The 26,923-nt window shown below is 41.9% G+C and overlaps 1 protein-coding gene across 2 annotated transcripts in view; it reads right to left on the reverse strand.

Annotated features, from left to right (window-relative positions):
- Positions 1-26,923, reverse strand: part of LOC137285267 (polycystin family receptor for egg jelly-like) — a 46,414-nt gene that overhangs the window by 16,261 nt on the left and 3,230 nt on the right. The window contains exons 1-7 of one of the 2 annotated variants that reach the window (XM_067817584.1): positions 15,374-15,479; positions 5,643-9,519; positions 4,271-4,455; positions 3,320-3,490; positions 2,723-2,866; positions 2,164-2,297; positions 1,103-1,303 (exon numbers count right to left, since the gene is read on the reverse strand). In XM_067817584.1, the coding sequence (XP_067673685.1) occupies positions 1,103-1,303; positions 2,164-2,297; positions 2,723-2,866; positions 3,320-3,490; positions 4,271-4,455; positions 5,643-9,519; positions 15,374-15,431 (4,770 nt within the window). In that variant the 5' untranslated portion in view covers positions 15,432-15,479. Of the gene's footprint in view, positions 1-1,102; positions 1,304-2,163; positions 2,298-2,722; positions 2,867-3,319; positions 3,491-4,270; positions 4,456-5,642; positions 9,520-15,373; positions 15,480-26,923 lie in introns of those variants that run through there. The other variant, XM_067817583.1, reaches the window with a different exon arrangement.

Below are 26,923 nucleotides of genomic sequence, written 5' to 3' on the forward strand. Positions count from 1 at the left end.
CATTGCCCCCTCGACACACAGCCCAGACAGCGAATGGGACTTCTCCCAGGAAATGCGCCTAGTCGAACCCACCACAAACCTTCCAGAAAATATGTAGACTAACCAACACTGCAGCCTTCTGCATTACCCAGGGAGTCAGAAGAGAGAAGCCGGGCACTTTCCTGATCTGCGCGCCAAGAGATCAGGAGGTACCAAACCAAAAGCACCGAGAAAGATGGAGAGTCTGCCGACAGTGTACTTGAGATGTAAGCAGGGCATTTCAAAGGCGAGATCAATGATATAAATAAATCTATTGGCTTTGTGAAAAAGAAGACCAGGTTTACTACAGGAATTCTTTTTAGGCTGTATATGTGCCTTTTCCAAAGAAGTGTGAAAGTATTATTTTCCATGACGCCCTGGGCATGTTCAGGGTTGTACCATGGATGGAGCCACGGGCATGGTGGAGACGATAGTAGGAGCAGCGAGCCATCACGTATTTTAAGACATGCTGTTTGTGCCAAGGAAGGGCATCGACTGACAAGGTGTTGAACGGCCTCTGTGAATTCATTATACAATCGACATTTCATGTTAATATTTCTTTGATAATCACATTTAGATTGCGAGTGGGAAGTGACTGATGGTGGGCAGCAACAAGAAAGCCCCCTGTTTCACGTCTAGACGGAGTAATCGGATGGACTGCTATTGTTTTACACACACTGCATGTACACTCGAGTCAGCAGGATTGCATGTAACATTTGTATTCCGCCAATATCCAGTTCAACAGCGCTTTGTTTCTCCCTCGATCTTTCATGTCAAAGGACCATCGTATTTTCCAATGTCAACTCCCTACGACACGTGCTGCCTACTAGAAAGCTTCCCGAAATGAGAAAAAATGTTCTCATAAACAGATTGTATTCGGTGTAAGGGACAAAATACTGTGAAAAACTCGGAAATGTGCCTTAGAAAATCATGTCTGACGACACTTTTTATAAGGTCTACCTAACTGGTGCCATCCTCCGTAATGCCTTAATCATAAGAAACCTTTGCATAAACACCGTGGAACACTTCCCAGTGTCATGGATTTAGATTAGATATATGTCCTTTACATGAATGATATACTTACAGCGGTGTTTATTGCCTGAGCTAATGATGATATAATGACCGCTGTGTCAAGAGGTGCACCGTTGCCCTCTGAATTACTGACAGTATTTTTAGCGTCCGTCAGGTAGTTAGAGTATTTCGCTTGTTGCTGTTCTTGTTCCTCCGGGCTTAAATTCGCCGCAGCTGTCCCGAAGGCAGGAACAGGGGGCATGCTGTTCTCGACCTGTGTTCACAAAGGATGAAGGAAACAGATACATGATAAGATAAGATAAGGAAATAGTGACATGAGTAACTATTGGTTACAGGCAATTGGCCTATATAAAACCATTTTGTCATTTCATTCATGTGAGCCTTGTCGATTTGGTAACAAACTGTGCCTTAAGAACAAAGGTGCGTGGAACCGTATCAACAAAGAGAATGACGAATCATAGGCTCTACATATTACATCTATATACAATATATTAAATCTATATACAGTATATTTCATCTTTATCTTACCTCACACATGAATGTCACTTTCCGATTGGCTAAGCGCTATTCTACTATTTTCAATGTACCTCGCTTAAAGCGATGTATATTTTTCAATGTACCCCGCTGGGAATTCCGAAGTCTTCTGGTGCTTCATGGTAGTACTTCTTTGCCTCGAATGACATTGAATCACACACCAAGCACGGAAATTACGGATGTTTAGCGATTGAAAATCGATGGAAGGGAGATGACTCTAAATCTGTTTACCTTGTGTCGTCTGCAAAATGGCGATTGGCCTCGGATTCAACAGAAGTGCTTCAAGCAGTTCAATATTAAAATTCAGGTGTTCGGTAAGATATATACGTTGTTCACCGGTCCCTCATGGGGCCATGGGCTCATGTACCCTCGAGGTTTGTATATGTTCCCCTCGTCCTGCGTGCTCGGGGAATATAAACACGCCTCGCGGGTACATGAGCCCATGGCCCCCTAGCGACCAGTGAACAACTTATAATATACAATGTATTACAACAGCAAGGGGAAGCAGAGGTGACGTTGAAAAAAGGACACTTCTGGAGACAAAATCTCAACGGAAAAAGGAAACTGTTTATACTCCACCTTGACTGTCACGTTAAACACAGTCTCGCCGCCAAATGCGTCATAGATGATCATTTCAACAACAGTGTCGAAATTGTTAGCCTCGCTTCCGACCTTCAAGTCCACGGCGGCATGTGACACTTTCCGTGTGAAGTCTGCAGTGGAAATTGAGGAGGAAATAAAGGTAAGGTGTAACAAGAATCCTCCTCACTAACAAGGCGTCATGTCTGTCATCATTTCGTGGCATAGGTTAGAACCTATTCGCTACAACCATTGGCTCTGTATGATGACGTCATGGTGACGTGTCGCCTCAATGGCCAAGGTGGTGATATTTGCTAAAAACGCCAAGAACTTCCCAGATGTGAATGTGTGCTTCAAACAGACTAATTATTTTAATCGGACCCACTATGAGAATCAAACCAGCGACAAGCAGGTGCGAGTGTCTGAGGGTCAACATTGTTCTTCATTGTGACAAACGAGGTAACGTTTCCTGATCCATTTGAAAACGACACTCATATTATCAAGAAGACAAAATACTTACTGACATATCAGCATTCGTTGCATGAGAATAGACACAAACCTGTTGTGCTTATGAGGCTGCCGTCCTGTACCAGCTTAAACTTGAGCGGTTCCTGAATGTCAACTGTGTCATCCTTTTCATTTCGGATACCTTCATCCATCCAGTTGTTACAGACTACCGAGAATGTCGTGTTCAGGAACACACCTACATAGATACAACATGTCAGCAATATAGCAGCTGACAAACAGCCGGTAGTTTGACAGCTAAATATCAGTGTTAATGGTAAGAGAGTCTTTTCATCTGTTTGAATGAAAATTAAAGCTTAAAGGGGAGGTGTATGACAGATCACATAGTGTGGTGAGTTTAACATGTGATGGATCCAATGATTGATTGTGTGACAGAGCACGTGGTTGTGAAGAGATTAATATGTGACAGACAATATGGTTGTAGTGAGTTAAACATGTGATAGACCATATGGTTGTAGTGAGTTAAACATGTGATAGAGCAGGTTGTTGTAGTGAGTTAAATAAGCGATACAATACGCGGTTGAGATTGGATAGATCAATGGTTTTAACGGATAATGGTCGTCGTTACCTGTAAAATACATTCAAACGTAAGTGCTCTTTGCAATTCAGATTCCGAAGACTTAAAGCTTACCTTGCAGTGGTGAGAATTCACAGGTTCCGCCTCTAGGTTTTTCATTGGCCACTAATGTCTTGTATGCAATGTTCTCGGGACGCCCAGCAGCCTCCGCTGTAATCTGTAGCCTGTAGCTCGCCCCGGCCGTGAAATAGTCACGCTTCAACTCAAACACCGAGACGGTAGGTACTGAAAATTATCGTTCAACGGTGTGCCATGGGGTGTCATGTGAAATGGTTTACTATTATGAAGCTGAAACCAACAATCGGAAGACGTTCTATGCTTCTTTTGTTGCATTAATCAATACAGTTTCTTGTCACAAAAGGTTGTCTAGCAGTTTAAACAAACAAAGATAACATGCGTTATATACGACTTTTGCCATCATATGCACACACCCTGCAAATACAGGAATTCGTCGATGCCGTGGTTTAAGACATTCGGATTGACAACTTGACTACATCAGAATTAAATCAGAAGACCTAATAAGTTTGGCTTGCCCTTTTGATAACACGATGCGACATCAAACAGCGACATCAGACTTTGATTGAAGGAAAAGTTCGCTAAACCGACATTGTTTGCCGGACCCAACCGATGTCGGTTTAAGGGGGTTCCACTGTACACATATATTTAGGATACATGTGACTAACAGTCACAATGGTTGGTCAGTAAACAGATATCAAGATTTACAAATAGAGGAAGTTACGTCATGCGTCAAGTGCTATTATCACACCTGTTGCCCTGCTGATAACCAGCTGCGATGGCAAGACCGATTTAGTGGACAACAAAAGGCTAAAATGTGTCACCCATAACGACAAATTGCCTACACTAGTAGTTTGATTTTGGATGAAGAGCCACAGTATAGAGTGTGGGAGCTACGATATATCTGTTAGAGTATACGAGTAATGATATATCGTGTTTGAGTGTAGGAGCTTCGATGCATCGTATTCCGATCATTAAAATACCACTTACACGTTTTGAAGTTACTGTCCCAGGAAATGTCATTGAATTGATTAGTAGAGAAGTCAAACTGCGCCAGAGTCCATCTATATGTTGCAGCATCTAGTTGTTCCTTTGTGGCATTGCCACATATTATATTCACTTCGAATGTCGTTGGCTCCTCGGGTGTCACCTTCTCCATGCAGTTTTGCACACACCTGGAAAAATAACGGTGAGTCGTGTATATGTTCTACTAAAGTTACTGTATATACATGAGGAATAAATACTCTTACTCTGAACTGTATCCTCTGTTGAAACTTACACGCTGTGAAGTTCACATGCTTAGCAGAGCCACACTGACATATTGCTGAAATATAGCTCATGTGACGATAAATGTTAACTCACATACTGGCAGATAACAGATGATAGTGTCTCTCTCTCTCTCTCTCTCTCTCTCTCTCTCACACACACACACACACACACACACACACACACACACACTTTGCTTAAGGGTTTAAGCAAAAATCAATGCTCACCTCTCCATAATTGTTAAGCATGTTTCTAAAAGTTATTATGTACAAAAGTGATGACCCCCTACCTGACCAGAACAACATGGGTGACCCCTCAGCCCTACAGTCCACCCACCCTGGCTATGAACGGCCACTTATACTCGAAATCATGATTTCGTTAACGTTTGTAAGACTACAATCACAACAAAAATATTGTTCATTGAAGCACAAACAACAAGTTACAGGCTTTCCTAAAAGAACTCCAAGGAAAAAAGCCCTTTCCACAACCACTACACTATATCTACTATGCGGTTCCGGCTATGTGATACGTATGTGTGTATGAATCACTACTATACCTAGGTAGGTAGGTAGGTAGGTAGGGAGGGAGGTAGGCAGGCAGGCAGGCAGGCAGGGATGTAGGTAGGAGTGTAGGTACTTAGGGATGGATGGGTGGGTGGGTGGGTGGGTGAGTGGATGGATGGATGCATGCGTGCATGTATGTATCGCTACTGCACGATTCCCGCTCCGGCTCCGAGTGCGACTATGTGGTAAGATGTGTGTATGAATCCATATCACATGTTGATTACACCAGCTGTTTTCAAACCTAGGTGCATCCTTTCTCACTGATGTTACTAGTCATAAACCAATACAAATACTAACCCATCTTCATTTGAATAAAACACGGATATCTATGGCACAAGTCCACGTCTGACATCATTAAATTTGTCCAGTTTCCTGTTATACATGTTTTGAAAGAAGAATATCAGAAAACGTGTTCCTGTAATGTAATTATCTTAATTATTTATTGAAAACGAACTATAAGACACAAGCCCTTTCCATAACTTTGATTTTTGTGAAATCGACTTACTGCAAATCAAACAATGCGATATACTCACATCATTGCAATCTTACAGGGTGCCACAGCCGTCACGTTGACCACTTGTATAGCACTGGCATTTCGTGAGTCCTTGCTTATTGTCTGTTCGAATACGTAACACTTTCCTGCATCTAAAGGTGTGGTATCTACTTCAATGTAGCCCTCAGTTTGAAAGGTAAGGCCACAATCTGGCTTGTTTCGATAGCTTTTGTCGGTACTCTTGGGCAGCGTATATGATTCTACCTCCTCGCAGTCGTCAATCCTGTAGCACGCCCAGGAAAAGTCCAGCCCGCTGTCCTGTTTAATTCCATTCAAAGGGTCGTAAGAGTTAGTTTTTGCGTTAAGAACAAGTGTTTCTCCTTTCCCCAGCTTGATGAAATCTCCACCGACGATACTGCACACAAGTGGAGGATTAACAATCTTCATGTACTGTTTGTCTTGCAGATAGTCATTCTCACGTTCTACCAGCTTCATGTAAAGTTGAACCAAATAAAATCCTTCTTCAATGGAAGTGGTGGCGAGGTTCATGGAAATCCTATTTGGTGTTTCGATAGTAGTGTAGGGTTCAAATTCTAGCGTGACCGGATTCTGTTTCTGAAACGTCCACTGAAAGTTGAATTCTGTTGTATTCTTGCATTTATCAGCTAGTTTTACACGAGCTGTAAGTGTGGGCAAGGAAGATCTGTAGACCCTCATCGGGGTCTCAATCCGTCGATGTATCGATTCAAATATGTCCGGAGCCAGGAAGCAGTCACTTGAAACTTCAAAAGTAGCATTCAAGGTTTTGCTGGTGAGTGGATTGGAACACACCACGGTTATGGTTTCTTCTTGGATAACCATGTACATGTTCCCAACGGCTGTTGCACTGCTACTGGAAGGTGTTAGATCAACTCCTGTCATAAGTTCATTGGTAGTTGCATCATATGTGACGTTGCAGGTTATGTTTATCAAGGAGTTACTTCCGCTGTATATTATATTCGGCTCCAAGGTCACGCCAAGAAGAACTGGTACTGGGATCTCAAGCTCCAGGTTGTCCACAGGATACATGAGGTAGAGCTCCTCTTCCAGTGAGGCGCCGTCGTTACCCAAGCTGGTAGTGGCTGTATATGAAGGCTTCTTGAAACCATGAGTAGCAAAGGTATGTGTGACAGTCATAGACTGCCCACCAGTCAGAGTCTTATCTTCAGTGTTTCCATCTTTCCAGTCTATTTGGACCGTTATTTGTTCCGTGGCTAAGTGATTCGTAAGTGTGAAACTGAAGGAATCTGTTCCTACAAGTCCCATGACCGTTGACCCAATCAGTTTGAGTGAACAAGTTCCCAAGAAATACGATATGGGGTTAGCCTTTGACACACCATCATAGAAAACAGTCAGAACTCCGCCGGGGTAGGCGCCTCGTTTACAGAGGCTTTTAGACACAACATATGAGGAAAGGGCAGTTTCTGATGATACCCCACTGCCGTCATCGTAGTCGACCGTATACGTTACATTATTGGGCACTGTTGATATATTGTGAAAGTTAAGAGTAATATCAAAACTAGTGCATGTTCCTTCGGGCAGCGGTGTAACAACTTCAAAATTGACGCTAAAATCTGCTGCCCGAACAATCACCACGTCAACAGTCCCGCTGAAGCTTACATTGCTAACCCGATTTTGACAATCTATCTGGTAGTTCACAGATCCCTCTGCAGTGGTGTAGTCGTGTCTTATGACGTAACCCGTTGCACCTGAGACAAAATCCATGTTGGTGAGCTGATCAGTTACAGGTGTTCCATCACCTAGATTCCACGTACATGTGACATTCGTTGGATTATTCGCTGGTGACCCCGATTGTGTCACAAACGAGAAGGTTGTTGTGTCATCCGGCGTTATTAATTTTCGGGTTGGTGCTACCACTAAGTTGCATGGAGGGATCCCATATTCAACGGCAATAGTTACCGATGATGTTACAGAGTAGCAATGGTTATATGCATAGAGGTTGATAGTGTATGTTCCTGGTGCATTGTAGGCCTGTGATGGGATTGTAGTGAAGGTATTCAAACCGTCCAAAACCGAATCTGCCTCATTTGAGTGGATGGTCGAACCATCTCCCATGTCGACTCTGTATTTGAAGCCAGACAATGGTAGGGTGTTCATGTTGACGGTCACCGTATCCCCCACAGCCCAGTCGGTCTTGTCTACATCTATGGTTATTGCCAGGTTGTCGCAGACGAAAGCTTCAACTGTATAGTTTTCTGAAGAAACGAGAGATGCGATTGTAACACCAATAGTGTAGTTACCTTGTTTTGTGAAGTTGCAGTTGTACTTTTCAGTAGAACCAGCAGTTACAGGCAAATACTGACTAGAGTCTGTGTCACCACAGGGAGATATTGTGATTGTAAGATTTCCCATTGGGACATTTGGCGATGCACTAAGAGCGGCATTGATTTCAAGGTTCTCATGAGACTGGATTGTGGGTGCTGTCAGTGTAACAGTGTATCCATTTATTGGGTATGCTACGCTAAGTTCGAAAGAGGTGCTCTTGTTGTTGACCCTGTTTGATGCCATGACTTCAATGGTGTACACTCCAGCAGATGAAAAATTGTGTTCCGCGACAAGCCCAGAGCACCCATTTTGAACCACCATTGCTTCCGTGAAATCAACAGCCCAAAAGATGTCTAAGCCTGTTGCATTAACAGTTACGGTGAAAGTATCGCCTGTCAGTATTTCCAGTGCGCTTGGTTCAGCAGTGAGATTATTTACTCCTATACTCAGCTCGAAGGTGAGATCAAGAACAACAATATACATCTCGTTCCAGAACGTTGCATGAAAAGTGCAGTTCCCTGTTTCTGTGTAGATAATACTGCTGAGGTCCACAGGGTTAGTCGTGTAAGGGCTGGCATAATTCGAGGAGTCAGTATTTGTTATCATAATATTCTGACATGCATCAATATTCCACTGAATTCCATAATTGGGGACGTTTTCTATAATGAATGGTATCACATCATTAATAGGTTGCACGTCCTTGTCGAGGGTAACAGTTATGTTAAGCATGTCCCAGCAATAGATATCGTAGGTTTCTTGGATGGTGCTAAGTTCTGTACTGACATTGACCGTGACGGTTTTGTTGGTTTGGGTGCTGCAGACACATGGTATAGGTACCTCACCTCCAGGTGTCAGACCACTGAGATCTACAACCTCAGGAGATCCGTTAGAGGTACAGGTGTGCCAACCTGTCAGGTTACCCATCGGCAGCTGGGCTCCACCTGCCATCGTCACCTTGATGTTTGGGTCCTCGGTCGTTTGTGGTTTGTTATTTCCTATAGTTATTGCTACATTGTTCATATTGTGGATGATAGTCACCACGACTACCTCACTCAACTTGCTGCCGTAGTTAGACACCATTGTGGTAATCACGTGACTGCCGGTATCGTTGAACATTTGACTGTAGGTAGCCGTTCGTGTATTCCCATCACAGGACTTCATCAGCTGGATGTTGGTCACACAGTCCACGGTGAACAATGCATTGGTACCTTGCGACACTTCCATATTGAATGTGATTTCCGTGTATGGAGGGGCAATGAGCTGACTTGCACTAACTGTGTAGCCAACCAACGTCTCCTCATACACTGCGACCATGGTTTCGGCGTGCGAGTTGCCTCCTTGGCTCACTGTCATGGTGACAGTATACATACCAGGTGCGTTTCCAAAGGCCGTACAAGGCAATGTTATATCGCTAGAAGGAGCCGTGACGGTGTCCGAAACAAGGGTAGTTCCGTCTTTTTCTATGGTAAATGATCCTCCACCACTGGTTGTCACGGTAACCGTTGCACAGCATGTACATCCGCTGTCCGTCAGGAAGAAGTAACCGTCTGTGTCGCCTCTGATATCTGCACCAGACAAGGCTGCGTGAACTCCTGGAAGGAGAAAGGAGAGGTTACCTGTACTGTAACACTAACAATGGACGTTTATAATGCGCCTGCATTCACGCACTTGTGCACGTTCATGGCGCTACAATAAATTCAGTGGCTGATATGCAACAACATATACATTGTGAGTTTGAAGAGTTAGCAATAGATGTTCTTCAGCTAGCAGGTGTTAAAAGAGATTTGAAACTTGTGAGAGAATCATAACGCATGATATTGAGTTCTGCAGACATGGAGTCGCATGTGAGAATGATCACTTGCCTGAATGAAGCTCAGCGGATCTTGCGGACTGTTAAGAGGAGTTGGGTCTGGGATTAAAGAGTGTTGGGGTGTATTTTGTCATGAGTTCTTTGAGATAGGATGTTGAGCATAATTAACCTACATATTTGTTGGCTTTGGTTGAAATGTTTCTTCGCATTTGGGGGCGTTTTAAAACATGATCAAGTGAAAGACACCGAAATGCATGAAATATTATTAAGACTTTAGGTTGTTCGTTCTGAAAAGTTCGGTGTCACCACAGTCTGACTGGGAATGAATAGTGGTGTTACTTGTGTCAAATTGCGCCGAGTCGTTTTTAGTTTCATGGATGCCTGTTTGCATTTCTCTACTCATCTTTCATTATTGGAGTAATCACTTTATTACAAGGCCAACACAAAACGATTTTGCACCTGGGATTTGACCGTGTTTGAAGTAGTTATTTAAATCCAAACATATGTATTATGGAAAGATGTTCACACTCTCATTCGTTTTGCAAAATGTCGTAACGTGATGTCAAGTAGACGAGCAATGTATGTAATGTATTACATACAGGGTTTCTTGGTTCGTAAATACACCTCTTTCGATAATCATAAGAGTGAGTTTAGTTTTACGCCGCTTTTAGTGCTATTCCGTCATATCATGGGTTCACACATAGTATGGTATGGTCAGAAATTATTGTAATTAATTCATGTTTTTCACTCATTACTCACGTATTAGATGTGAATATTAGCAGAACATAACTGCAGATTCAAAGACAGGTGAACAGTTAGTACTTTGTCAAGTCAATACAGGCGTCAATGCGGTGGGACATACTACTGATCAAAGAAGTTAAAAAGTCGTGGTCCATACTGTCCCAGTGCCGGACCACTTCTTCTCTCATTTCAGATTTGTCAGATGTTTTTTATAAGTCGCAAAAAATGTTGTATTGGATTTAGGTCAGGGCTATAGCTTGGCCAGTATAACAATGGATCGTTGTCCTGCTGGAAAATCCAAAAGTTTCCACAGAACACGTGAGCAGATGGAAGTAAATGTACCGCTCACTATTCATGTTACCTTCAAATACACAGAGGGGCGTTGCTCCTATCACGGAATATGCCATCCCTTACTTTAAACTTCAAACTGTACTTTGGGCACTGATGCAAAGGTTTTTCAGTTTGTTTGGTCCAGAACTTCAGTGTATTAATAAACAGTCACAAAGAACTTTCAGAGGCGAAAATCACACTGTCTCACTTAAAATTTCTATGCTGTAAGCACCAGTTCAACCTTTGTTTATTTGGGTCAGGTTTCATGACCAGTGACGGAATTCCTCGACCTTTCCGCCAGTCCACTGCATGCAGGTCAGTTTCAATTGCCTTCTTACAGACAGACAGATTTCCTCTATCAGTCATATCCAGCCTTAAGTTTTCTAAACTCTTCGTTGGTTTTTAGAGACAAGAATGCCAAACCGCCACCTGTCACCGACGGTCAATTTTCTTGGTCTGCTTGCATCTCCCTGGTGCTCAATGCCGTATCCATTTTCAATATTTTTCGAAACACGATAAACTGTGAAGAAAGTAATGCCTGTTCTACTTGAAATATCTTCAGCTGATCTGATGTCCTTTTTATAATACTCTACAATCAACTTCCTCTTCACTAAATCATCCATACTGAGGATCAATGAAAATCTCGTCTGCTAGCAAGTAAACAAAGGGGGTAACTCTTCACAACCTAATGAAAAAGGAATAACGGAGTTGTCTCTGTTGAATGAAACCAAGTACTTTACAGCCGGTCAAGGTTGTTTTTACTAGAAATTCAATTAAACATATTTCTAAAATTCTCAATAATTTCTGGTCACACTATACCCATGTGGGGTATTCGATCCGCGCCGTCGACGTGATCAGCGAACGCTTTAACCACTAGGCTACTTCGCCACCCCTATAATCAATCATCAGACATACCTGCCATAGCAGGATTCAGACAATATCATAAGCATATAGTCATGAGCACAAAAGAGATATCACATTAACACATTTTACTTCATCCACCTCTCTGATGTGTATTACTTTTGTATGACGTTGTAATATTCAAAGGGAAATGAAATTTCAATGACAATCCGGTGCGCATATATTTGATTACACGATGCCGTTTAGAAAGTGGTCAAATGTAACAAATGTCATTTTTTGTTATTTCACTTTCTCAGTAAAGTACAAATTCTAGTACTTTTTTGGTTGAGTCCCATGGGGGATTCGAACCCTTACCCTCAGAGTCAGGCACCTAATCGCCAGCACACAAAGTCAGCCACCTAACCCGCTCAGCCACCGCGACTTCCACACAAAGTACGCAGTCTAGACTACCAGTTGTCCGACTTTCATTTTTGTTGAAGTCGCGGTTAGGCGGCTGACTTTGTGTGTTCTAATCCCGGATGGGACTCAACCAAAAATGAATTAGAATTTGTATTTTACTGAGAAAGTGAAATCGCAAATATGACATATGTTGCAGATATATTTGTTCTGAAAGGTGATATGTGAAAGAACACTTTCAGTGCTGACAGTAGACAGTGTCCTATTTTACAGGGTTCTTCCTTGAATATATTTTTACTTTATCCTACACATGCTTAGGTTCTTAAACAGTTAGAATTTACTCAATAAATAGAGTCAGTATTATCAAATGAAAGTGCATGATTCTTTCGTCAATGTATTTCTGCGATCCAGACATGTGTCATATTAGTCGTCATTAATACAGGGTCACGTCATATACGTAAAGAATAGTTTCGCACAGATAACAGAACAAAGAATGTCTTCATAATATTTAAGAAATGTGACACATCGTGATATACAAACAGATAGTTCAAACAGATCTTACAAACATTTGCATAGACCAAGCCCCCAGAATGAAGGTGACAAACATGAAACAATCGGTCATTCAAAATAGCGTATACCCTCCTTGCGTGTCCAAGACACATGAACACCTGATTCTCATGCTCCTTATCAATTTAACGAAGAAAACGTGCGGAATCGCATTCTATTCCTCTACTAGAGCTTTGTGGAGTCCTGGCAGATCCACTGGTGATGTGTGACGTGTGTACACACATTGACGGAGTTCATCCAGGCATGCTGAGTTGGGTTGGGGTTTAGCTGACATGGTGGCCACTCCATCCGCTCTACACCCTGTTGCCTAAGGATTTCCGTGGCAATCCAGGCTACATGAGACCTAGCGTTGATGCCGTGCAGTAAAGAAGGTCGACCATAAAAACCATGCATGGCTGTCAAGAATGGTACCGCTATAGGAGCCGGATTATTGTCCAGATAACGCTGTCCGGTAAGATTGCCGTCGACCACTTGCAGCGGAGTGTATCCAGGAGGAGCTAGCCAAGCCCAAGCCATGAGCGACTCGTGCCCTTTTCTCTTCCTTTAAACAGTGCTCCTGGATATCCATCCCTTGGTAGCATTACAATGCTCTGTCTGAAAATGTGCTGCGTTAAGGAATCAGACTGTTTTGACGTGTATATTCCACGGACTTATTGGCATGAAATCCCTGCCACAGTCTACCAAAAGCACTCTGACTCTCATTAAGGCGAACAGCAACCTGCCGCCGAGTTTAACCATATTCCAAAGGTCCTACAGCCTGACCCATTTCAGCAAGTGTATAAAAACGTGTCATTGTAAGCTGCGATTCAAACAGATAGCTGAACACTGAACAACGTGCAAAGGTATGAATGCATGTGTATTGTCCTCCATGGACACAGCGACTTGCAGGAGCAAATCACTGGCATTAACTGACAGGTGGATTACCACAATGGCAATGCGAATAAAATACGTTTTGTGCCACAGAATCTGTTTCGGCGGATGATTGTTTCTATCGGCATCTTAGATCTTAAACATGATTAGAAATCAGTACAAGAGAGCAATTGTGATTTATATATTATACTCAATCACTGACAAACAGTGATGCCACCACCAGGGTAAGCATGTCGAAAACTGCCCAAAACCTGTTCCTTGGGATAACATTGAAACATGTACTATATACACCCTGGATGAACATATGGCCAGAACACTGTTCCAAGTGATTATGCATCCTAACGTGAAGAGGCTAGAATATTTACGTGAGTGTTTATAATAGTACCATCAACACATACATATAGTAATCATATATTTATCATACAATGGATAGTGTTCGCGGCAGGATATAGCCAACGTATATTTGGGTATTTACGGATATCGGTGTGAATTAAAGAAATCATATGCAAACGGGTAGCACCCACTAGTCACACAATTTGCCCCCCAAAATAGATATTTACATGACCATGCACTGCCGTGTCAGGTCCTCCGTCACAAACAGCCTAAAACAAACTTTCAACCCGAACTTAATGTTAATGATTTGCCCCCATATTAGTTCAGCAAGACATGAATCCCCCAAAAAGATTTTTCATGGGCCTATTTGATTTGGGATTAATGTATGGGTTTGAGACTGATGTTCAATATTTCAACCACTGTTCCACACTGGAGTATTCACAGATCGCCTTCAGGGATGGAAAGTCGATCAGCGCTAAACAACACAGACCAGATGGCTATGGATGAGACACAGTTAGAACATAAAATGTGAGCAATATCAAATATCATGTGTGTAAAATTTACAGCGTGTTCTATCGATGGAATAGGTAACAGGAAATAATCAATAAAATCGATATCACGCCGTTTTGAATTCAGGAAGGAATCGATTATTGACGTGAGGCTGATCCGGGGAGTCGAACATTTTATTGTCATACTGCAAGGAAGCATCAATATTTCATATCAGCAGGAAATCATACTGGAACGTTCATGTGTCCATGGAGATGCAATGAGACAAGACCCCCGGATGTTGGGGTCGGGTAGATAATCGATGAGACTTTCGATGTCGCCGTCCGAAGTAAGTTCAGACTGTTTCAGTACTGAGCTTTAGTTCCTAAATATCCTGTATTTTCCTATTGTACTTTTTCGGGTTTTTTCCCCATAAAATTGTGAATTGCTTAGTGTACGCAGTAAGCGGAATTCACATTTATCATATCGTTTTAGTTTCATGAAAGCAGTACACAAACTGTCAGATCGTCTGATCCACTTTCACTTGATGGTCAGATCTAGACACAATTGTGAGAGTGGTCAGAACCGTCGGCTGAGCAGGACACTCCTAACTTTCGTAAATGCCTTGCTTCGTCACTGTTTGTATATTACACAGATATTTGGTCTTTACGCCCAGTGTGATCTGATTCTACAGATAACCGAGACTGAACAATTTTACAAACAGATCTTTTAAATGTATATAACAGCATAGTTTGAACACAAAGGCAAGATACTTTGAAATATCAGAAGCATTGTTTTGCAAAAACAAAGTTTTAAGTAATTAAATAAGGTTTCGAAAGGAAACATTGTTGGTGGTTGTAGAGATCTTAAAGCAATAGTTTTGACACTAGAAGTTGCATGTCAGTTTTCATTGTGTCAATAATAGACGTCCGTCCTTAATCATCACTTGATAAAGTTATACATTTCCCAACAGCGGTTGAACTACTGAACGAATATTGTGGTTAGTAGTAATATATACAATAACAGAATTAGCTATATTGTACTACTTTTACCTTGAAATCCAAGAACAACGAGACACAAAAGTCCGTAAAGCGAAACACAAGGCGCCATGGTGGGATGGGCCGCACAATTTATCTACATTATCTCACAGCGGCAAAGCAAGAGGTGCAGATGTAAGGATATGTCCGTGACAACTGCTCTCACATCGATCTCATCACGCTGACGTCTTCTACTGGCCGCACATCTCTAAAACTCTAATTAACTATTTGCGCATGCGTGGTATTCATCGATCTCACCAAAGTAAGATTACAAAGCTGTCATGACGTATAAGAATGGACGAATAAAGAACAATGTCGAAGTTTGCTAATCGTAGAGGAGACATTCCATTTCTTATTTTTTGTAAACTCAAATGCTTACATAGAGAAACAGTGCTTGTTACTTCTATTCCCATGAGTGTTAGGCTTCCAGAACAGTCAAACATATGCATATAACAAACCTATAAGAAGGATATTCTGGACAGCTAGCAGGGGTTGTACTGGCACTCTGTCATGTTCATATTGGCAATCATTGTGTATTTGTGAAAAGGTAACGGATTGCAAACTATTCTATAAAGTAATTTCATAATATACTGCATGTGCATCCAAATGATGACGTTCAGAGGTTTACATTGTTCGCGGTACAAGCAGAATGAAACTGATCTTGGCTAACAAACAGTGTTACATCTGGAGGATCATAAAAGACGGATGGGTGGTCACAGTAAACGGTCTAGATGGAGACAATAGACAGTCTGGATTGTCACAATAGACAATCTTCCTTTGTATGAGAAGCCTTTGAAGAAATGGTGGCCAAAGTGTCACAAAAAAAAAACATGCAAAACAAAATGCACCTGCAAATAAGCGGAAAAAATGGGCATGTGGCAAACACTGTGTTTCATTTTGCCATTGGGTTTGGGTGGAAAAAATAATCATGCCGATACTGAGTACCGCACATCGAAAAAATCGCCATAGCTGAGGAGTCGCAATCTACAGAGCACCATACCTCGCTTCCTGCAGACCAGTTCCGCCCAAGATCGCCCGATCGTTTTCTGCGAGTTAGCGAATGCTTTATTTACAAACTTGTGAATTGGCACCATTACCATGGAAATTACACGAAAAATTTGCTCACTAACGCAATAAATTCTTCTAAAATGGCTTATGCGTTTCTTTTCTTAGAGTACAAGTTCTACAGCTGAACGTCAATAAAGAAGATAGCCAGCTCCAAGTATAAAATGTGTATTGAAGTCAAAGTTTAATTGCGTCACTGGTAGAAATGTCGGGGGTTTGTGTTGGTTGTATCGAGACTCAGCTCATCGGTCAAATGTTTGCCTCGTCAGATACAGTAAGACTACATTGCTTCGGACAGTATGTACCAGCCATGGACGTCTTTTTACATAAATACTGCTAATGTCATTATTACTTCGTCAGTTCTTCTGATGAGGTTAACCGCGATTAGGACAAGACCGCCATGACGCCTGAACAATGGATATGAACACGAGACTACGATGTCCTGTGGCGGCTGTTGTAGCACCACTCAGTCAAGAATACCACATGACATAGTGCCAATATGACTCTGAGGACTCATCAGCATGACTGTTCACATAAACGTATCGCGAAACAGGCCGAAGAGCTACATCCAGCTGTTTTCTTATGTTCACAACACAGAAAACACGCAAATTGATTCTAGTCCATTTGTATAATCATCTCTATGAAGGATTGTACAAAGTTGACAGACAGTCCTCAATCGATCTTCTGATAAATTGTCGTTTCGCCCCTTAGGTCTGAAGCATCCTCCATTCCTTGTCGCTTGTTTACTGCGTTACCATGCAACGGTGCAACACATGATGCCAAACACGATCACGTTCACGTCCGTGGATGTATTATATATTCATAAAGCAACCTATCCAGTCCATCTTTCTCAGATGTTTATGTGGGTAAACGACTTGTGAAACTCAAATATGTGATAGAATCGAAGAAAGTACGACAATTTTCTTTAACATCAGAGTACCACATGTTAACATTTCTGTACATAGCGTCATATCTCAACGATGGAGGTGGCGTCAAGCCGACTGCCGTAAGGATGGCGGACGGCAAATAAGGGATGGGACAACGACTGGTTGGATCGTGCACTGTTTCTGATGTCCATGTTTACATCAATACAGAGCATTGCCTTTCTGACGTCCAAGTAACAGAATGTAATATTTGTTTAAATATGATATGTTCTATTTCAATATTGTTTGTATGGATGTTATATGATCCAAGCAGCTGTTTCACTGAGTGTGTCAAGGGTACATTGTTTTACATGTTGTGAAATGTATCAGGCAGTCGTTGCATTCTAAAATTAGAGAAAGTAATCTTCCACGTCCATGAAAGGACGGAATAATTGTTTGACGTCTACACCCAACACACGAAACGTTCAAACATTTAAACTTATCAAAACCCTTAGTTTTCCTAAAATATTTACTGAGACCTTGGTTTCACACTTATTCAACCTCCTGTAAACTAAAGTCTTGTCATGTTCTCTTTGAATGAGACACAGTCGATTGCCCAATTGAACCTTAACAACGTGAAATGGTGACAATGGCGACTGAAACATTGATGAGCATGAAGGGAAGCGTTTTCTTATTGTCAGAGAGTCATATGGATTGTTTGTTGTGCATGTTGTGAAATGTATCAGGCAGTCGATGTGCCATGAGTGGTTCAAATCGAAACTAAACCCCTTGGCCTGAATCCGATTCTGATGCACTTGGACACTGACCAACGGCGGGGAGATCATCACTCTTGACCAACTAGCACTGAGATCCTAAGGAATAGCACACTGTGTTGGCATGAGGTCTCAGAATGGCCTGTGAAGCATAAAGACACTTCAGCACTGTTACTTGTGTGCCACGAAGTAATCCTGTTCCATATGTACGCTCCAATGGAAGGAAATTCAAGCGGGCTTGGGATCGAAGGGCAAGCACAGGCTACAAGAACTAAATCAGTCGACAAGCTATACCCAAATAAAAGCTGTAGGTAAAAGAAAAGAAAAGAAAAACAAAAAAAAACAGAAAAGAAAGTAAAAAGAAATAAAAAACAACAACGTAAAAACAAAAAGAGGTACACATATGTCTTCTTTTGAAATGTTTCTTCCTCAGTAACCTTCCCGAGAATGTGATAAAAATTCAGTAAATATTTTTTCAGAATTGTCTTCCCTGCTTCTCTGATGACGTATTTCCCATGTATGACAAACTGCTCCCAACCCTGCAGAACGGTTTGATTACAAGGCTAACTATACGGTTGGACTAGGAAACCATTGATCGAGGCTTGAAGTGTTCATTAGTTGTCATGTAGAACAGTGGGAAACAAAGTTAAAACATTGAACTTTGTTATTTCACAAACTTTGTTATTAACTCGAAAGACACATTATTTCCTTTAAGGAAGAAAATCCTTCCATCCTTACAACACAGATAATTGTTCTCGTGGTACATACAGATTTTTCTTGTTTTGACCAGGGAGACTCTATACTGAGGGAGAAGAAACCCCCCGAAAAGCTCCTGAACGTATGTCACAGGTCGTTACGTAACCAGTGTAGCCAATATGGTGGCATATTTTAAGATTGAACCCGGTTTATTTTCAACAGCTGATTACGTTCGCTGAGTGTCGTAACAACTGAAATCCTACACGTGGACGACAAGTTAACTATTTTGTCACTTCAGTTTAAGTCAAATAATTGGTGTCCGTATTAGGACAGTAGATTTGTAGTAAATTTTCAAATCGGCACAACATTACCACCATGTCGTTGTTGTGTGTGTTGGAGCATGACGAGGCACACGTTAATTAGTACAAATGGTAAAGAAAGCAAGCGAGTGACCTATCCCTGATGCAGATTATCCCTGTTTTGACGGAGCTTTGGAAGTCCCGAGTTTGTTTTTACGTTGCTTTATGCAGTATTCCACAGTATTTAAACAGCACGTCAGCTAGGATAACGTTACACGTTTTATTACCTAACAGGGCGAACACATTGGGATTCATATTTTTCATTTTTGTCATGGTGACGTGACGTCATGAACAATGTCATGTTTTTTGACAGCTGTGTAGAATTTTATTTTTAATCATTATACACCTATACCTTGTTTTAGTTAGGGTATGGCTGAAGTATTACCGATGAGCCTTGAAATTTTAATTCACTCACTCACCCATTATTTCATGTGTCATTAATATCAGGTTCTACGAAATTATTGCAGAGATTTGGTTCGAGAAGGTCCCTTTTACAACGCAAAAATGTAGACTGCATTGCAAAGTCATTTTATACATCTACTCGCATAATACAACTGGATACGCCACCCTGGGGTCGGTACATCCCGTTGAAACATACACCTATAGTGTCTCCCCACCGCTCGTCCTGCGAGGAAGCGAATCGAAGCCGATTTCCGCTTTCAAATTTTATGTAGACATACCCACGTAGGACTTCAGAATGTGGCGCACACCTGTGCTGGCCATGTAAATAGCCATGGCATCATTCTAGCGTTCTATAGGTCATGAATTAACAGCACATGTACAGTCACAATGAAACTGTTTGTGTCACACCGAAATGAGGAAGGATTCTAATTTATCATATAGCAGTCCTCGCCATGGCTGTGCAGTTATTGTATTCAACAGTATCGACTTGACGATTGAACACCAAGGATGCTGACTGCCTCCATAGAGCTGTGAAGGTGTAAATGTCACCTTGTCAACATGTTACAGCGGCAATAACATCATACATTTCCAACCTTATTGCTGGTGTAGAATTCTCATGTTTATGTAGGATGTGTATGTTTATTCAGTCTACATGATAATGTTTTTCACGCTTCCATGAAGTGACCAAATTTACAACCAACACGTTCACTCGGTGTATAACACTTCTTGTTCCTCATCAACGATGGTTAATTACACATCTCACAATGTCCCATAATTGATTAATTTTAACTGGGCATCGATAAAAGATCTTCAACAGTTTGGGAGTTCAGAAATCATCCATCTGAAGCATGTATTTGCGACAGCATTTAGAAAGTATGTTAATGTTTACATGTTTTGTATGTTCAGTTTCAGAGGCTGAATTACAGTTTTGTGTAACTCCTATCAGAGACCATATTTATACATCCGGTCACTGCTCCTATCAGTGTACTGTGGTAGTATCTCTATTACTGACGTTAGGTTCGATTTCATCGACTGTTGCAGCAGTTAAACAAACACTTAGTATCTTGCGGTCAATATTGTATTGGAAAAAGATTTATATTTCAGAGTTGTTTACGAACTTCCTTGTCGATATTCGTTCTGTTGTGCCGTACCAAGCCGTTCCAGTACCCAAGCACATAAATGCTATATATTTACAGTCGGACGTGTACCTACTGACAGTCCCTTTATAGACAAAATATCAAGATCGTGGTGTAAGAGACAGCAGCAATAGGACGAGTCAATAATGATTGTGTGTGAGAGTTAACGTTACGATCTCGGTGAACATTAAAGGGATCTTTGTCTTGTGTAGCACCTATTGTTTCAGGTGTAATATCACCCATGCGTGTTGACAGGTCACACGATAGGGCCATCTCTGACATTTAGAGATAGTTTTAGTCAGTTAATTTGTAGGAGTGAACACTGTTCACTTAGTGCTTCAAAATAGCTGTCGCTAATATTTTGGTTGGTGTATAATTTGTTCTGAATTCGAAAGGTGGACTGAAACTGTAATTTGCTGGACGCAAGCAAGTTCATGATAAAAGACTAGACGTCAGACATAAATACACTGGAAATGCTCTCGAATATTATGTCCAGCTACCATGTGAAAAAGTAAAACAATGCCTTGGAAGAATTTTACAACGATGTTCATAATATACAAATTGAAGCTAAGATTACTGTTGAAAAGTTTTTAGCAAAGTTGAAGGAGACAGAGCGCACATAATCGAAGCCGATTCCAAGAATCTACAAAGAGGAGTTGTCAAGTAAGAACTGTTGTCTTTCACGAAGTTCATTGAGATAATCCAGACTGAGCAGGACAGTTGTGAGAATTCCCTCATGCAGCTGCAGATGGGTAGCCCTATGTCACCAAAGAAAACGCGCTGCCAGAACCTGCACAATGTCCAAGACAGACAGAAGAGACAACTCATTTCTCATGGAAAAATTTAAGTTTTAGTACCATGTAGTTGTTTCCCATTTTGACGAGCTATCAAATGTACTAATGATTGTATGTAATTGTGCAGTCATTTACAAAAATGTCATATGTATTATGAACAAAATATGCTGTTTGTCAAATATGTAATTATAATTATTATCTGTCATTTATGTCACCAAAGTAACATGTGGTGCAATGATAATAAACTTCAGAATATAGTATCTGTGAAATGTTGGACAAGTGTTTGCAGCACATTTCTGAATCAGGGAGGAAGCATCACCGGCAAATATTTCGTGATCTGCTACGGAACAAACATGGTGGAGATTAACGGTTTGCCAGCTGTTGGACAAGTAGTAAGTCACCCACACAGCCTTTCCCCACAGTCCCAAGATATTTTGTACAAAAATGTGATGCAAAAACTTCTAGGAAAATGTGTTGTTGTGAAAATAATACTTTTCGTGTTCATGTAAACGTGTGTGAAAGCTTTTACATTAGTCTCTCTCCCAACGCCTGAACCACATTATTTCCCCTACTGCCTAACCATCTCTACATGTCTAGATTTCCTCAGGTTCTGAGTCCTTGGTCTCTCTGAGGCTCCTTTTCAAGGTTTGCCACAAATATCCTGAAACGTGGCAGGTTCATATACTGAGTCACAAAAGAAACTTCACATTCTTTCTTCACGGAACTATGAAAGAACGAGAGATGGTGAGATGGTTAAATTGTTATTATTTCATTGCTGATATCTGTGTGATGTACTCGATACACTCACAGTGCCACAATCAGTTCCATTGGGCTACACCGCCGTTCCAAAACATGGCTACACAGAATGTCATGTTACAAGAATAAAAATTCGCAATTTCTCAGTTCAATATTGTGTATGGCCGCCCCGCACATTCACCACTGTCTCCTCATCGACTACATGATGTTTGTGAACCCGTGGGTGGGGATACTGCGCCATTGCTCTTCCACGGCAGCGCCACGTTCCTGCAAATTCTGAGGTTGGTTCCAAAGACCACGAAGCCTTCTCCCAAGTGCATCCCAAACGTACTCCATTGGATTAAGGTCAGGGGACCTCGATGGCCAGTCCGTGACGTTGATTCCAGCGTGTTCAAGGAAAATTCGTGTCAACATCGCGGTATGCGGCCGAGCATTATCATGCTGGAACTGTAGACCTGTTCCATGAGCCGCCATGAAAGGAACCAGTTCAGGGGTGAGCACCTAGTCGCGGTAAGCAGCAGCTGTGCGGTTTCCACGGATGACCAGAAGTCTGGAACGGTTGTTCCCACAGAAAGCACCCCACACCATGCAACTTCCGGCCCCAAATCTGTCGATTTCCTGTACACAACATTGAGCATACCCTTCACGACGTCGTCTCCAGACTCTGTGCCTGTCGTTCGCGAATCTGAGGGTAAACCTGGATTCATCGCTAAAGACCACTCGATTCCAGTCTCTCTGGGTCCATCGGAGGTGACGTTGGGCTCACAGCAGACCTTGACGTTGATGAAACTGCGTCAATATTGGCCCACGATACGGACGTCGAGAACGTAAATGGCAGCCTCCAACCGATTCCGAATGGTCTGTGAGGACAGTCGACCTTTAAACATCTCGGCCCTGGTTCGTGTGTCGAAATCTGTCACGTAGGTGACGTAGGACGATTTGACGGTCTTCTGCTCGTGACGTCACACGTGGACGACCCGACCTTGAGCGATAAGTGGTGCCAGTTTGTTGCCGACGACCTCGCAAGTCATATACAGTACGACGACTGCATCCCATTGCTCTTGCGACGTCAATAACCGACCTTCCCGCTTGCAACATGCCAACGGCACGTTCATGTTGCACATTTGACAATCGTTGCATTTAAAGTACCGTTAGAACTGGGGTTTAAAAGTGTTTTTTCAATTCTTGATGCCAATGCAAACAAGTGCAAATGAAGAAAACTTCGATGTCAAGATCACGTGATCGTCTGCACGTGCAAAACCTGATTTAGCACTAACGGCAATGGATGGATTTGAGTGAGTTTTGCTAACGTTTTTTGAGAGTCGAAAGATAGGGATCCCATTTCGGATACATAGATGCATCATTAGAGAAAAACAATATTCATTATTTTTAAATTTTAAATTTTGTGAAGTTTATTTTTTGACTCAGTATATATACCTTTTGTGGGCAAAGTGTATTTTAAACGACATGTTAGAACTTGCAGTGAATTAACTGATTTAACATAAGCTTAGTTTGAGTGAACTGAAACATTGTCAAAAACGGCGAAAAACAAGGGTGCTGAAACACACCAGCGCCCTGTTTGATTTACACGCGCAAACACAACAGACCAATGAATGTGGAAGACAGGCCTCCCATGTAGTTTGTGGCAAATGTGCACTGGCAGTTGTGAATCGGTTCTGAAAGGTTTGGAACACAACATCAGGCGTCTGATGTTTTTCTTGGTGTCCCAAAGCCAGGTCTGCCATGTAGTCTACCAGTGACCGGGAACCTTTCATTCAGTCTGTGAATGACAGAGAGAGAGTCTATAGCTTTTGCCACGAGCTACATGGTAAGTTTGTCGGCGATATACACTAGTCAGGGGTTTGATTCAAACAAGGGTGCTGGTGTGTTTCAGGACCCTTGTTTTTCGCTGTTTTTGACAATGTTTCTTTTCACCCAGACTGAATGAATGTTGAATGAGTTGCATCACTGCAAATTCTAACAGGTTGAAAGTGCCTATGTTTCTGCTCACAAAAAAGTTGCATATGTTTACCTCAGAGTATACGTTTATGCATGGCGATCAAATTTTAGGTTGTTAACCTAGTTTTTGTTTGTAGTATATATTCAGATACTCGTTAGTCTAGTTTTAATATACATGGACAGAGTGATCTGTAAGAACAAATCCTCACGGCTTTGATACGCTATTAAGTGTGATGGGTTTTGGACTTGGTGAGCTAAAAGAAAGAGGAATATTACTTCCGCCTGAAGGACATCACGTTAGAAAATTATAATGAACGCTAGAATGGTGAGACTAAGGAAAGTGGAATCTTATCCCCGTCTGAAGAACATCACGTCAGAACAGGAAAGTATGATGAGCGTGGGCTTGGTTGAAAAAGAAATGTATTGAATAACCTAAGCTTTCATCCTGCTTTTGTTACTATACCCCACAATACCTAAGTAATCAAACCCTAATTGAATGTGAAATTGTGAGCGCTGAGACGCTGTAATTTCACTAGGGCCGCAATATGTAATATCTGCACCTTCAGAGTAAGTTGAAAATTCAGCAAAATATATTTACAGTGTATTGTATTGATGTTTCACAGTCCTCACTATAGCAACATCTGCCACAATAAGCTGATACAACGTCAACTCGTAGTGGCTGTTAGTTGGCGGCACGGACGTGCATACTCGTGATTATAAAACATGAGTTGGCTATTGATTCGAGATATGAACACAGAGAACAATTTGGAACCCCGGTTCAGTGCAGTCTGAAAGATTAATCGACCCAGCCGATCGCGAGTGGGGCTTCCAGATAAACAGCATCATGTGTCGAGAAAGAAACAGACTTGTTCATGAAACGGCTGTTAGGGCGCGCGGTGATCAGGTTCGTCACACGCCAAGTACCAAACACCCAGATCGTTCGGTAGGAGTATATTCCATTCACAGAAGGATATCGAATGTACGAGAAGTATTGATGTTCTGTAATGGGAGAACACAGTACAGAATATTCTTCTCCTGTGGAAATCGTAACGGTTTTTTCAACAAAGTCAAAAGTGTCCATTATATTCCACATTAAAGTTGTACGAAAATGTAACACGTCAGTTTTGTTGTGGAGCATATGCAATGGACGGATGTGGTCAATGGAGGGAAGATACCCCGATCTGTAGTTGGGTCTGTTCACTATACCATGTGACATTGGTGACTGATGGGTTTTGTTTTCATACACGTTACTGTATCATTACATTGTATCAACGGGTTTCATGATACATTTTGATGGACTAAGTCAAGGCTTATATATTCTCAGGAATTAACAAGTAGGACAGTAGCTGTATTTACAAGACGAAGCAGTTTTTCAGCGTCTTGGATCCTGCCTTAAAATAGGGGGAAATTTGAGAATCGTCTATAATTACTTAGGCTATTAGTGGTATAGGGCGCTATAGGGTATTCTATAGGATTACGTTGCTGCTGTTGGGGTATCTTCTAGGACTGGGACCACGTTGGGATATATAACAGGACTGGGGCGTTGTTAGGATATTCTGAAAAAACTGAGGCACAGTTGGGGTGTCCTGTACGTTTGGGTCGGTGATGGGGTAGTCTGTAGAACTGGAACGCTGTTGGGATATGCTCTTTGACCGGATCGCTGTGTTTGGGATGTGCTGTAGGTTTGGGGCGCTGTTGGTGTTGTTTCTTGACCCATGAAATCTAAAGGCTGGTGTAATACTAATAGTACAAAGCTAAGCCAATGCAAGAACGTTTGTGGCTGCAAAACCCATCCGATAGCTGGGACGTGCTATTCTGATTTTGACAATCTCAAGGAAGGTCGGCGAATGTCAGCGCACTATCCTGTCTCTTCTTCCTATCACATAGATGTGATTTACCTGACTGTTCACAGTCTCGGAACATTAGATGCGGCGTCGTCAACACAAGCTGCGTCTAAGACTTATTGTCTGGAAACTGGAAGGTCGGTGTGGAGTGGCAACAAAAACCCAAAACGTTCGAAAATCAACTACAAGTATGATTTGAAACCTGAGGCTCTACGAAATAGAGTTCAAATGTCGATAACAAGTTAAATAATCCAGGTTTTTTAGTGGGAGGCACGTGATCGACAAATGGAGGTCTCTGCACTGGACGACTTCGTGTTGGAACACTCAACACAAATTATCCTTTGGCAACAGACACCAGTGGTGGACACAACGTGGGAATTTGGTTAGTGTCATGTTTTCATACGAGGTCATGCCTGGTTACGTCGAAATGGACTTCCGGTCAATGTCAGCCTGAGAACCTGCGACAGACGGGTGTGGCATCACGAAAACTGACCATTCCTACTCTGGGTGGACACGTCAGTGAGTGAGTATTGCTTAACGACTATACTGCGCAAGGAATAGTCCCAGGGCAGTGACATCATACTGACACCCTTTCTTGTCTAGTTGCCCGTGCTCGAACGTATGCTCAAATCCAGCAACACAGAGTCAAAAGCCCACTCCAAAAGTCTAAGACGTTGACGACTTTGAATGTACATGGTCAGACGCATTAAAACGAATGTGACTCACTCCTTCAAACTGACGCATTTCCCGCTTTGTTACTTTTCCGCTATGATTTCTTGTATGTCCTCACGATACACGGTGTTCGAACCAACAGATTATACTGTCATCCTTAAAGACTCAGATAAGTGAATTTCGACCGTGTGAAGCCAACATTTATTTGTACACTGTTTCATATGTAAAAACTCCCTGAATTTTATT

The sequence above is a fragment of the Haliotis asinina genome, chromosome 5 (assembly GCF_037392515.1).
Source record: "Haliotis asinina isolate JCU_RB_2024 chromosome 5, JCU_Hal_asi_v2, whole genome shotgun sequence".
NCBI classification, from domain to species: Eukaryota; Metazoa; Mollusca; class Gastropoda; order Lepetellida; family Haliotidae; genus Haliotis; species Haliotis asinina.